This window comes from Hordeum vulgare, chromosome 5H, assembly GCF_904849725.1.
Source record: "Hordeum vulgare subsp. vulgare chromosome 5H, MorexV3_pseudomolecules_assembly, whole genome shotgun sequence".
Taxonomy (NCBI): domain Eukaryota; kingdom Viridiplantae; phylum Streptophyta; class Magnoliopsida; order Poales; family Poaceae; genus Hordeum; species Hordeum vulgare.
In genome coordinates this window covers 533,159,592-533,174,483 of record NC_058522.1, presented here as the reverse complement: position 1 = coordinate 533,174,483, position 14,892 = coordinate 533,159,592, and the positions used below count along the sequence as shown (strand labels likewise).

Genomic DNA, 14,892 nt, shown 5'->3' with positions numbered 1-14,892 from the left:
AACGTTGTTAGAGCAACTCTAGCAGACCCCGCATAATGCCGGCCCGCAAAACGCGTTTGCAGTTCGCGCAAAACCACTTTTGCGGGCCGTCACGGGGTGGCACAGATGCAGACCCCCCAAACAGACCCGTAGAAAAGTTTATTCGCCAAATATGTTTTTTTATGGGTCGGCTTCTGCAGGGTCTGTTCGGACACGGCCGCCACGACCTGCAAACAGAAAACGCTCAATTCTCGCATTTGACATAAGTTCACACAAATAAGTTCAAATTCAAACAAACATAACACAGTTTTACGCGGAAATAAAAGCCAAGTTCAGTAGGACAAACGCAACATATCATGCCATGTTCAAGATCTATCTCCTTGCCATATCAAGCCACCATATGGAGCAGAGTCTTCCATCCTCCTCTTCAAGATCGCTCTCCTTGCCATATCATGTCATGTTTTGGTGAGGTCGTCCATGTCATCGCAGTTCATTGACATGATCTTGTTCTCTTCGGCGAGCAAGAAAGATTCTTTGTCGATCAACTTCCACTTCTCGCACGTTTGGAGCAACTCCCAACAATGCTCTAGTTTGAAGAATTTTCCTTCCGAAGCTTCCATGTCTTTGTATCTATGTTGGGCAATCTTGTCCTACACAATGTGAACAAAGTGATGTAATCAATTCTCATGATGCAAATATGATTACACACAACTTGAACAAAGGCAAAACAAACTCACATAGTCGGACTCCACGATGCCACTTGAAAGTGCATTGCGTACTTGCTCCAAGCAAGCTGCACATAGGCTTCATATTCTCCCAACGCCCTTCAAGCGACCTAAATGTGCGTGGAGTCGTATTGGGATACTTTGCCATAATGCGGAAGTATTGATTTTCGATCGTTTACCAATATCTCTTGGCGGTTTGAAATGTACCCGTGCATACATCAAGAGACACCGCACTCCATGCTTGGATCAAAGCTTGATCTTCCAAGATCATGTAGTTCTTCGATCTTTGGCTATATTGAACGATTGACAAGTCACGAGCTATCACAACAAATGGTGCAAACGAAAGGAAATGACCATGACCGAAGACGCATACCTTCCGGCCATTTCGTCGAACACCTCGCTTGCGGGGTGAGCGACACCGTTGAACGGCATCGTCGGGGCATCTCTTTCCGAGATGGAGTGAGAGGATGAAGGAGGACCCTGAATCCTCTTCCTCTTGACGCTCGCGGGATTGGTGACCTTCTCCGCCGCCAGCCGAGATCGCACAACAGCCTTAGCGCCCGGAGCGCGAGCCTTCGCGGCGGGGGCTGTCGGATTTCCACCCGGCACGGCGCAGGCGGGGCCAACATGGCCGGCGACGAGATCCGGGGAAAGCGCGGCGCTAGCATGAGCGACGGCGGGGCCAACATGGCCGGCGACGAGATCCGGGGAAGGAGCGTGCGCGACCTCGACGATCACGGGGGGAAGGAAGGAGGCGTCCATGGCGACGAGGGACGGCCGCGGAGGATGCACCGGAGCGTGTGGTGGCAAGGCAATGGTGACGACGGGTGGGGGAAGCGGGAAAGGCCGCGCGGAAATGTCCCTACCGCCAAATCTTGCTGCGGATAAAGGCTGGGCTCGGGTCGGCCTCCCGGCCCGTGAAACTAGAGGTTGGGGGGGATTTTTGCCGCGCCCCGCAAAAATATTTGCGGGCCGGGGCAGGATGCGGGGTCTGATCGGGCAGGTTTTTTCGTCCCGACCCGCATTTTGGCGGTTATTTTGCGGGTCGGGGCGGGATACGGGGTCTGCTAGAGTTGCTCTTAAGGGCATGTACAATGGTTTAGACGGCAGCTATCTGTAACTACTTGACACTTCACTTACAGACGGCTAAACAGACAACTTGTACAATGAACCGTCTATTTGACTGTCTATTACTCCACAATGCATGCATGCATCCATGATCAAGCACGGATAATATCAATATACGTTATTCTGTTGCTTTTGTATGCAAATGATATCACACATAAATTACATGATGGTAGCATGTGTATACGTGAACTATATAGAAAGTAATGAAAATAATATAAACTCAAATTGGCATAGAATTATTAAATATCGAAATCAATAATGAAACAAATTAACACATACAAAATTATTCAAACTATTTGTAATTATTCACTTAAATTGATACAAAATTATGACATATGGCGATCATTAATGAAAAAAAAAACATAAAAATTATTTAAACTAGTTACAATTATTCACTCATCCCCAAATTTCTGCCAAATATGCTCGACCAAATCCTAGTTCAATTTTAGATGTGTTGGTCGTGCACGAATAGAGGAATTCCTTTGTAGCACATTTGTAAAGCAGATGTTGGGACCACGATTGACCTCCGGCGGGAAAGCAAAACATGTTCCAGGATTCTCATTCAAGTCTAAAGGGACGTGAACCATGTCCCCCTCATGTTCGATAATAATATTATGGAGAATGATGCAAGCTTCCATGATTTTACCGACCGAAGCACGCTTCCATAACTTTGCAGGACATCGCACGATGTTAAAATGGGATTGCAACACTCCAAATGCCTGTTCAACATCTTTCCTTGCACCTTCTTGATGTCGTGCAAACAATTTGTCAATCTCTATGTGAGGTAGTGGTATAGTCTTCACGAATACAGCCCATTCTGGATAAATACCATCTCCAAGCTAATAACCCTGATTATATTGCCTTCTATTGACAATGAACTGTACCCGTGGAGCTTTCCCTTTCAACTCTTGGACAAACAAAGGTGACTTGTTGAGTACATTTATATCATTGTTTGAGCCGGCAACACCGAAATAAGCATGCCATATGCGAAGGTCGTAAGAAGCAACTGCTTCAAGGATCATAGTAGGAACACCGTGATCACCACGGGTAAATTGTCCTCTCCAAGCATTAGGGCATTTCTCCCATTGCCAGTGCATACAATCGATGCTCCCTAACATGCCAGGGAATCCACGAGATTCACCAATTTGAAGCAAATGTTCCACTTCATCACATCTTGGGGCCTCAGATACTCTTGGCCAAACATGTCAATCACCCCTTGTGCGAACATCCCCAAGCATTCTAAAGTAGTGCTTGCAGCTAACATCAGTACCTCATCAAGTTGGTCCGCGGAGGTTCCATACGCTAACATGCGGATTGCGGCTGTACACTTTTGCAGAGGTGTGAGCCCGGGTCGGTTGGTGGTATCTGTTCTAGTAAAATAAGGATCCCATGCACCGAGAGCATTCACAATTCGTAAGAACAAAGGCCTTCTCATGTGAAACCTTCTACAGAACATCTCATCGGTGTACATTGGATTTTCAGAGAAGTAATATTGCACGAGGTTCTGATGGGCTATTTCACGAATCCTATATATGTACCTTCTCGTGCCGCTTCGACGGACAGATTGCTCAAAATTTCATTCCTCGAACCTGGTGATCAACCTATAAGTGAGACGCTCATCTATCCTATCAATGACTCATTCAAATATTTCTTGCTCCACTGTGAAGACTTCCCATGTGTCGATGTCTTCGACTCGGCCAAAATTATTCAAGTTATCATCCTCATCAGTGGAAGATGAAGAGTCGGATTGATGCGACATGTCGTGTCGTTGAGGTCCTACATGAGTTTGGAAATTTAGTATGTCAAATTTTGTTACTAGGGTTACTTTACAAAGTACTAAGACAAAATTTGTGAAACAAACTTTGTTCTATCTTCCCTATGATAATATCACAGGCTACATGGATATGCAATTTATACTATATTCAAATTGACCCAGTATTACTGAATCACATAGAAAAACAAGCCTGGATGTGCCAATCACAAACAATAACATGGAAAATCTCAAATTTCCTCTATTCATCATGATAATATAATGCAATGACTTACAAATTATTATCAGAAGCCCAAAAGGTATTGTAGCGATCTACACAACACAGCAGCGAACACACTTTGGAGGTGTAGCCAGAGAACAAACAGGGAAGATGTTGATGGAAGAGAGGAAGAGGTAAGATGCCCGTGTGGGCACTGACTTTATGTGCAATAGAAGGTAGGTACGTGAGTGAAGTAGTTCAGGTGGTCAGCTACCTGATCCGAAATTTTCTCTATGGAAATCTTGACTTGCACCTACGGAAGAGGTGAATTAGTTCCACACATGCAGGCAGTACATAGACGGAGTAAAGATACACATTACTTTCCTCCATGCAATCTTTGACTATCACCAGCGGAAGAGATGAATTAGTTCCACACATGCAGGGTACTATAGACCAAGTGAAAGTAGACATAACTGCACTGGATGCTAGCGCATCCAAAGGGGTACCAAATCAAACTTCAATGTAATTTCAGGCAAACACATGTTCTTTCAAAAGCAAACTTGACAGGTTCAGCGAAATACATAAAATGACATGCAATCTAAAGTATGTAAACATAGAAAACTTCTACTAGGTTTTCAGATACACAAATTAAAGACTGGAAATAAAGCAAACCATCTAACTCTGTCTTCACGTGACAGTCTGTAATCAGTAAGCACTACAAAGAGCCTATGTACCAAATAATCTCTCTCTCATAACCTTCAGTGTCTTCACAAGCTCATTCTTCATTTCATCTGTCATTCCTATTGTATCGTACACAAGGAGCGCTCTATAAGCTCTCATCATTTCAGCCTCCTTTTCTTGCTTCTTAGCCTCATTGTTGTCCTTTGCTGCAAGGGCTGACAGCCTTGCTGTCTCCGCCGAGAGCCTTGCTACCTCAAGTTTCTCACTAGAGGAACGTTGTTGCATTTCTATCATATCCCTACGAGTTTTCTTAGATTCCTCGTGAGTGGCTACCAATTTCTCGAGCAACTCCATATCAGCTGCAACCTCCTTTGACTTACCTTTGCCATTACATTCTTTCTTGGATTTTTTTATTCCAGGTGGGCGTGGAATATCTTCAGCGTCTTCTGGAGTGGAAGTGTGCTTTCCCATCTCCCCTGTTCTGGCATCCTTCTTTTCTTTGATTGCTCGAGCCACTCATTGTATGTAGTCCATTTCGTGTGCTCATTAACAGCCCGCCAACAATCCATGTGATGGAACTGTGTTGTGTAGTCAGATTCGAAGAATGTGTGTGCTTTCTCTAACAACTGGGCGTCCGACTGTCCACTCGCATATATGGCAGAAGCCTTGGTCCAACAACAATGGAACTGGAAAACTAGCTTATTAAGAGTATGCCATTGGTCTTTTGCTTGCTTCACCTGTCTTCTTTGATTTTTTGGAGTGGTGTTGTTGTAGACATTAGTGACATCTCCCCAATACTGATCACTCTTCTTGTTGTTGCCATTAATTGGGTCAGTAGAGCAACGTAACCAGGCACTCATCTACAATTTCAACAAAGTTCATGAGTGTTCCTGCTGACATAATAATTTAGATTATCAAATATGTGTGCACAGAAAACTTACCAATCTTACATCCTCCTGCGATGTCCATGCAAGTCGCTTCTCAGTCCTCTTATCTCCATCCTCTGCATTGTCAACACTAATTGTTTGTTGTGAACCAGAAGGTTTAACTGGAGTTCTTGGCTTGCGAATTGATGATGATGGTTGTGGTGCTGGACATGGAACATAGTGTGAAGGACCACCAGAGTAATGGAGATGCTGCAACATGGCCTGCTGATTAGGCGGCTGTTGTGGAAGAGGGTAACTTGAAGGATTTCCCAAATAGCTTACGAAACCACCCAGCGGACGGGGATGCTGTAGGCCAAGCTTTGATTTTCTACATTCATGAACTATTTAACTCAAGGCTTGCTTTTTTCCATTTTCTATTGAGTTTTCATATTTGCAGAACATGTACAGGTTACTTATAAGCTAGTTACCCCACAAGATCTTATTGATGTCTAAACATGTACAGGTTACTTACAAACTACTCATATTTACAGAACATGTACGTACAGGTTATCCCACAAGATCTTTAGAAACTGGCCTAACACCTACAGATTATCCCACAAGATCTTGTTGATTTCTAAACTGGAAACTGAGATGGATCATACCAATTTAATATTGGGGACAAGAACTCGGAGGCAGCGTCTGCAGCGTTCCATGCCTGCTTGTCCATTGGCGGAGCCTGAGTCGAGGAAGAGGCTGCTCTGAAGTGAGGAACAGCGGCTCCTTGCTCGGCGGTGGTGACCTGCTCAGGCTCCCGTGGCGGCGGCGGAGGCGGCGCAGGGATCCGCATGGATTGGCGCCCCATCCTCTCCAGAGCAGAGAAAAGGCTACACCAGGAGTAAGAGGGCATCGTGGAGAAGGGGAAGTGGAGGATGAGCAAATCGTGGAGAAGAAGGCGCGCTCGATCTAATTTCGTTGGCGCGCGAGAACAAGAGTTCGTGGGAGAAGGAAACCTGGTTCGCGGGAAAGGGGAAAATCTGTTTTCCTGGAACACGAGATCCAGATGCAACCCACCGTTGACGACACCTTCGTACAACAGGGAAAAGCTCGTCTGTAACGAGCGACTTGCACGGGAATAGATCGTCGTTAATTCTGTAGACAGACTCGATTTCTTTATTTTTTTTCTTTCTTCCATATCATTTATTTTCCTACCTGTCAGGTGTTACAGACGGCTGACTGTACACACGCATAAACACTTATCATTATGAAGGCATACACGTATGCCCTACTTTTATGAGCACATTCGAAAGACTGGGTCTGCATATCATTTTGAGATTTTACGAAGTCATCATAGACGTCTTCTTTCATTGAACGCACATTAAAAAGACTGGGTCTGCATATCATTTTGAGATTTTACGAAGTCATCGTAGACGTCTTCTTTCATTGAACGCACATTCGAAAGACTGAGTCTGCATATCATCTTAAGATTTTACGAAGCCATCATAGACGTCTTCTTTCATTGAACGCACATTCGAAAGACTGAGTCTGCATATCATCTTGAGATTTTACAAAGTCATCGTAGACGTCTTTTCTTACTGAACGCGCATCACCGAAATTCTGAAATAAATCTAGAAATAAACGCGAGCAACAAGACTTGAATTCTGGTGGGCTGTGAATATCATTGTCCATATCCAACAACAAGTTGATTCGCAAACTTGAACCGGACTCACAATCACAATATTCATCCCGTATTATTATTAACAGGAAGGACGAGAAAAACACGCATGAATCCTCGGTTTGTCACGTGCAAAGTATATCTAGCCATCTTCGGCCCGGCCCGAGAAATCGGTGCCTGGGAGGGCCTGGCCTGATCATTGGGCCGGGCTTGGGCCTGAAAATTAGGCCCTAGCAGTTATTGGGGCCGGGCCTGGGCTTCAAGAATAGAGCAAAAATCGGCCCGGCCGGCCCTCTCGCAGCAAACAATCAACAGCCCAACTGCTACATGGCCCGAAGAAAACCCTAGACTCCACGAGACCACGACTCCACGAGGCTCCAGCGGTCCAGCGCCTCCATCTCCATCCCTTCTATCCTTTCTCCTCTGTCCGTGCTACATGGCGGCGGCGGCCGATCCATCTCCAAGCTAGCCTGCATCGCCGGCCGTCCAACTACAGCGCCGGCGGCCGTCTGCCTCTCCAGCGGTCCAGCCCCTCACCTCTTTCTCGCCGGTCGTCGGTCGCCACATCTCGAGGCTCCAGCCACCGCGCCCGTCGCCGGTCGCCACAACTACCGCTGCACGGAGCAGGACGAAGCCCCGCCGGTCGCCACATCTTCTTCAGCAAGTCGCATGAAGCCCCGCCGGTCGCCACATCTCCTCCACCAAGCCGGTCTCCTCCACCAAGCCGGTCTCCTCCACCAAGGTGATATAGATGATTTTGCTGCTGTACATAGAACAATGGTAGATGATTTTGCTGCTATACATAGAACAATGATAGATGATTTTGCTGTTGTACTAGTTTCTTGCTGGTATAGATGAATATAAGTGTGATATAGATGATTTAGCTGCTGTACATAGAACAATAGTAGGTGATTTTGCTGTTGTACATGAAGGTAGTTTCTTGCTGGTGTACATGAATAGTTATAGTTGTTGTTGTTGATATAGATTTCTTGATGTTGATATAGATTTTTATTGTTGTTGATATAGATTTGACATGGATCCGCATGAACTAGAAGGTCTAGAGGGTGATGAACCAGATTATCATCCTGAAGAATTAGAAGGTCATGAGGGTGAGACGGAGCTGTTTATTGTACCTCCAAATCACTTCTTTATTTAATGAGTATGGAAGTGTTATACCCGTTCATGACAACTTAGCCAAAACTAGCATGTCAAGCACTTGTGGACTTGGTGCCTTTTCTGACTATGATCAGTATGTGGAAAACACGAGCTCACATGAAAAGAAACCTGAATTGGAATTGTACTTGGCTGAACCTGTGAAGAGGTTGAATGAGAACATTGATATCTTGGATTACTGGAGCAAGCCTGCAGCTAGGTATCCGCAGCTAGCAAGATTGGCACGTGATATCCTTGTTGTTCCCGTGTCAAGTGTTGCATCAGAATCTGCTTTCAGCTTGAGTAAGAAGGTTATAACCCCGAGTCGCGCCTCACTTAAACCAAAGACGGTTGAGGCCTTGATGTGTTTGCAAGATTGGTATCGCTGCAAATTGAATAAAAAACATGGTATATAGTTTAACTTTGTTTTCTTTCTTCATTCTATGTTTACTTGCAAAAGATTATTAACTCAATCTGTTGTTGTAATTGTAGATAATAAGAGAAAGGCAGAAATGGTTGAGCTAGATGATGACGAAAATTCTTCTTCCGATGAAGAAGAATGTAACATCCCTATTATTTATTCATGTCAACTTCTCAAGTTCAACACGTACTTTAGAGCTTATAGCTAACCTGCTGTTTATTGCATTTTGTAGAGTTCTTGCTAGGGCAATGAGATGAGTAGAAGAAGCGGAGAAGGCATGTCGAAATGTAACCATCCAGGATCCAATATTTTTTAGAGTTCTATGAATTGCCCATCTGGCCTGTAACAATACATTTATGCACTTATGTTTCTACAAACTCAAAACTGGAATGTTTTGATACTATTTGATGCGAAGACAATGCACTTTACTGCTGTTTTGGTGCTGCTGTGCTGCTATCTTATTATGTTTATTTTTCTGGACATGTACTTTCATTACAATGTCAAGGGCCTTTGGGAGGGCTTAGGGCTTTCGGGCTTTCTGCGTTGGGATGGCCTGGGCCTGAGAAACGTAGAATTTTCGTGGGCTTGGGAGGGCCTGGGCCTTATCTCCATGCCTTGGGCTTGTTGGGGCCTGGGCCGAGGCCCGGCCCGGCCCATGGCCAGATAGACGTGCAAGTAACGTTGTTAAATGAGTATATCCAGCTCTCGGGTCCGTCCAGGTCACCTTCGTTCCTAGTAGACCGAGTTGCAGCTTGCAAGATCCGACGGGATTGACTAGACAAGTAAGCAATACCTCGTACGTTCTGTGCGGTGATGCGGGGTGCCACAGTACGTTCCAACCCAACGATCCGGTGCCTCTGGTCACCCGGCCACAGTGAGCCGCAGTTCATCAGATCAGATCTCGCCCAGGCCCAGCAGTCACCGCGCCTGAATAAGTGGATCTCGCTGTAGCTCCAAGCAATACAGCCTTGCCTTCTGGCCGCCGCCCAGCGTCAGTGTGTCACACTGTCACCACCGAATCAATCGGACGTGTGGTGGTGTCAGCCGCGCTGGATTTCCACTCGAGCGGGGCAGCGCTGGGGCGGGCGTGTGTGACTGTGTTGGCAGTGGCACCAACCAGCACGGCCGGGGGTTGCTGCTCGTCGTTGAACGTTGACAGGCACACCAACGGGGCGCAGGTCGTGGGGCGGAATAAGTGCGTGCGCGTGTGAAAGGGGCGTGCAAGTATTTGATTCCTGACCCCGGCGGCATTGACCGGACACCTGTTAGGCCGAAAGATGTATACCAGATTGCTTTACGAAATTCAGGACTTGATCGTGGCAAACCCAACGTTTTCGATGATAATTTTTGATGATGCGAAGATGACAAGTTTAGTTGACAAGCACGTTAATTTTCTGATAAAAAACACACCACCGAGCATGAATTTACCATGCTTGCCAACTAAATTTGACGTCATCATCGTGTGTCAAATCCTGAACGCGGACGTTGACGTTATTGGGGTGTGTGTCATTTTAAGCCGAGTCGCACAGGATTTTGTAGTTTCATTCACGGGCCATGGCTGATACGACTTCGGTGTGACCAGTATTCTGGAGCATTTGCCTGGGTCTCCATTTCTCTGTCTACTGGTCAGTCAGTCCATGATCTAAAACTTTCGGGGACCCTTTCACGCATAAGCAGAAAAAACACACTGCAAGTCGTGGTTCAGATAAAACACCTCCAAAATACAGTTGCCATGCTAAAAAACAACAAGATCTGTCTGCTGCTGGTGCTGCATAACTGAAACCCATCTTCCTCAAGCAAGAGTACCGCTGCCGCATTCATTCAGACGCCGCCGAAACGCAAAGGGCCATAAACCCAGCAGTACCACCTCAACAACAACCAACACTGTCCGTCGATAGCCTTTACAAGTGCACCACAACAGAAAAAGTTGCAACTTAAGAAAGCAACAGCACACTAGGAAGCAGGCCGTTCTAGGCTTCCAGTCAGCACGATCGGGCTTATCGCGCCACTGTAACACAACAACGACTACACAGAGGCTTAGTGCAAGTACACAACATCAAAGCTAGTAAAAGGAGAAACCCAAGAACAGTAGGAAAGAAAGGCAAATCCTGTAGCCAGTGCTCTGGATACCACTTGCAGAGCTCAGATGGTTATCAAGCACCAGCGAATCAGCCGCGGCAGCAATATCAGACACAACATGAAGAGCTCATTGACCAACATCCATACAAACATATAAAGAACCGCGGATGATTTCAAGTTTGACAAAGAGAACTGAAAAGGGGTGGGTGGATCACCTATCAATCTATCATCATCATGCTATTCATGTTGCAAGAATCATACAGGCAAGCGTACTTCGTGGCCAATGGAGCCACTTTGCCAAGCAAGTACAAGGAATTATCAGGTGAATGATACACATGAATCTCGACCAAAATCTACGAGCAAAAAAGTCGCATGCCCAGAAAGGGGGGAAAAGAAGAATGAAGAAATATACCAGCCGCGCCACCGAGTATTAACCATTCATGCCAAGGGGAGACACATTTTCGGATACAAAAGCTATAGGCAAAAGCGCCCTGACATCTCTTCTTCCACCCCTCATCACAATTACACTGTCGCCACCACCTTCCTTCTGTATTTATAACAAAGTAGCTGCAATAGCCACAACTGAATTCTCTAAATGCTGCAAAAAGCCACAACCGAAATCCTCTAAACACTATTGTTCTGGATCCTCGGGGATCGATGATAGCCTCTCCTGTTCAAGGAATGATGAGTCCAGAAATTTTGCAACAAATGCCCATAACCTATAGACGTCGTCAAAGTTTGTAAGGAAGCCAAGAGAAGCAGTGACCACTTCAATCCTAGCAATGGAATTTTTGTTATTTTTCTTCTCGTGCCGGCTGTTTGATGTAGGCCTACACAGGGAAGAGCTGAGGCCCACATCAGCCACCCCATGTTTCTGGATGTCCATGATGCGTATATGACTCAGAAAACTGACGCCAACATTGAGGCCTTCTTTCTCTGCCATCTTCTGTACAGTTTCAGGATTGATCAGCGAAGTTCCGGTGTTGCAGTCCTTTATATTGAATGCGACTGCTGCTCCTCGCTCATATTTTATCTTCGGGCCATAGATATAGACAAGGGGAACCCCATCACCGTCTCCAGAATCAGGCAACCGAAGCTGCAGTAGAGAGGTCACTAACCAATTGATCAGGTAACGCAACCTTAGCGTCGTCTTACTCAGACCCAGCATGTTCACATGATCAAGGTGCCTACAGATGATTTCAGGTTCTCGCCTGCCATCCTGAATCTCATCGTAGTCGCTGTAGTCATCATCTTCTTCTTCTTCTCCAACTGCATATCCAGATGTCTCCCCAGCATCTGCGTTGCGACACAGCTTACTATCCTCCATGGTGAATGATACCTTGCGCCCCATACTTGACACTCGTTCTGTTTCTTCCACTCCAAAGAGCCTGCCACCATTGAATCTGCTATTCGGTGCCTCCCTCCTTCCCAGTAGACGGAACTCACCCTCTGTTTCCCTTCTGATGGCACTGTCTTTAGCTTCAACTTGGTTTTCTGAGCAAATCTCCGAAGTGGAGCCATTCCCATTTGCAGCATAACCCCCAAAAACAGATGCCGAACTGCCTTCTGTGCGCCCATTGTCACAAGAGAATTTTACAAACCTCTTATTTTCATGAACATCTTGGCATTCTTCAATTTCGCTGACCTTGTCGGTATATGAACAATCTTCGCTGACCTTTCCATTGTATGAACAATCTTCCTCTGGAATTTCCTTCACATGCTCTAGCTCTTGTGATACTGACCTCACAGCTGCATCGAAGGACACGACATGGTTGTCATAAATAGGGCTCCTTGCCAGTTTGGATGGCACCTTTGGTGATGTCTTCTTTGCGTTCTTCCTACCAGAAAACCAGGATGCAGGCAGTGGAGATCCCAACTTCCCCTGTTCTGAGTGGTCTGAACCAAGTGGGCTATGGCCCAAATCAACCCAGAAAGAGCTCTCTGACAATTCATCCTCGCTGAATACTGGGCTCTTCATCACCTCCCCGACGGACACACTCTCATTCTCCTCGTAAATCGTGCTGGCACCATCCCTATCTGAGCTGTCCTGGTCCAATTCGCTCTCCTCAATCACCTCTCTCACCTGAGCCGAGGAATACGCACCCGAGAAGGCAGGTAATTGAGATGCTTGGTGACTGTTCATCGTCGACGACTCCTCCTCGATAGGAATGATCATATCATCCTCAAGGCCATCCTGGACACCATCAAACCCATCGACCGAATCACTAAGATACTGCGGGAAGACCGGCAGAATGCGCACCATCCCTGCCCCCGTCCCGCCATTCGGGCTCTGCAAGCACGACATCACTGACTTCTTGATCAGCAAGCAGCCAAAACCCGTAGGATCAGCTCCGAACACCCTATAGAATGATGTGATGATGAAATCTGGCCGGAACAAGGACAAGCCCAGCGAGTCCATGTCCTTAGGCCCCAATGCGCCGGCGTCCAGCAGAACATGCCAGTTATTCTGCTGCGCCAATGCCATCCACTGATACGAGTACTTTGCCCCGGTGACCCTGGACTGCACCGGGAACACGAATAAGCCGGTAGCAGAGTCCTTCTTGCGTCGGCGCTTCTTGGTGGATATCTGTTTGCGGAGCTCGGTGGAGCAGATCTTGAGGGTGGGCCACTTGAACCAGGCGGAGTAGGCCTTGGCCCCCTTGTCCCTGGCGGACTGAGCCATCCAGTTCACGGACTGGGACTCGTGGTCGAACATGGTGAGAAGCTTCTTGTTGGTGGCGAAGGGGTAGCACTCAGCGAGCAGGCGGAAGGCGGAGCCGCGGCTGACGGTGAAGACGAGGCAGTACTCTGACTCCGGGATGTTGAGGTAATCCATGATGCGGGTCCTGATGTCGTGCTCGGCGGTGCCCTTCTCGGCGGCGCCGTAGAGCGCGTGGTTGCTGAGGTTGGCGGTGATCTCGGAGAGCGTGAAGGAGACGGAGGAGTCGGCGGGGCTGCAGCTCTGGAGGTAGGAGAAGAGGCCGAAGCCGCAGTAGTCGAGGCAGGCCTTGTCGAGGTGCGGGTACTCGCCGGCGCGGAGGCGGTCGACGTCCGCCGACGAGGCGTACTTGGGGTACATGGAGAGGAACGTGGCGAGGGCGTCCGCCAGCGCCGGGAGCGCGTCGGGCGACAGGAAGGCGCGCTCCGCCGCCACCGCCGTGGCGCGCAGGAACTCGCGCTGCGCGTTGAGCCGCGCCAGCGACCGCGACCGGCCGACGGAGCCACCCCCGTCCTCCCCGCCGCCGTCCCCGTCGTCGAGCAGCGCCGCGTCGCGGGACTTGGTGAGGCACCCGTCCTCAGAGGCCTCCTCCAGCGCCTCCCGCAGCTTGCTCTCCTGCAGCCGCCGCCCGCCGCCGGACCCCGCCCCCGCGCCCGACGCCGGCGGCCGCGGCGGGCGGTGCCGCTTGTCCATGAGCATCGCCGCGCACTGCGACAGCGGCTTCCACAGCGAGAGATGCATGGCCGGACGCCGCCGCAGCGAAGAAGAACGCAGCTTCCCCCTCAGCCCGCCCCCACCACCATCCGATTCGCCCCCGCCGTCGCCCGGCGCGCCGCGAATTCCCGGGATCAAAGCGGCCGAATTGGCGGCCGCGCGGAGCCCCTCCTAGCTAGGGTTTGCGCGGGCGGGCGGACGATCGGGCGCGCGGGCGTGCGGAATCTGGATCAAGAATGGTTCTTCCAGCGGAGCAAAGGGGGGGTGGAGGAAGGGGAGAGGAGGAGGAGGAGGCGGAGGCGGAGGGGGAGTTAATTGGAACACACCAACTCACCTGCACGGAATTAAAAGCAGAGGTCCATCCATCCCACACCATTTAATGCCCATTCCCGTATACCATCTCATCTCCAATGCAACTAATTAATTCCTTCATTTTCACTTACAATTACCCAAACCAAGGTTCCTCACCAAGATTTAGATTTACATAAGTATCATTTAAAGATGCAAAAAAAAATTTACATTGCCCCACCCATTGTTAGCAGATGATTTTGCTGACTTTTACCCAGGGAAGGTCAAATGCAGTTTGTTCCCATCCTGACACCGGGGCATATACTAATCACAAATCAGGGGGGGTTGTTGAATGTTATGTGAAGGTTTGAATAATGCGAGGTTCGGTTTGTGGAAAAAAAATACAGTGGAAAATAGGGAGGCTCTCATGATCATTGACTTCTTCCCAGAGATATTCTTTCTTTCTTTCCTGGTGGGGAGAGCTTCCATTGTGGCCCT

At 48.0% G+C, this 14,892-nt stretch overlaps 1 protein-coding gene across 1 annotated transcript; it reads right to left on the bottom strand.

The window, feature by feature from the left end:
• Positions 1-10,800: 10,800 nt before the first annotated feature.
• On the bottom strand, positions 10,801-14,438 carry LOC123452386. The gene has a single exon (XM_045129034.1). It carries the CDS (start codon positions 14,131-14,133, stop codon positions 11,305-11,307), a length of 2,829 nt encoding a protein of 942 aa, XP_044984969.1. The 5' UTR covers positions 14,134-14,438; the 3' UTR covers positions 10,801-11,304.
• Between the last annotated feature and the right edge of the window lie 454 nt (positions 14,439-14,892).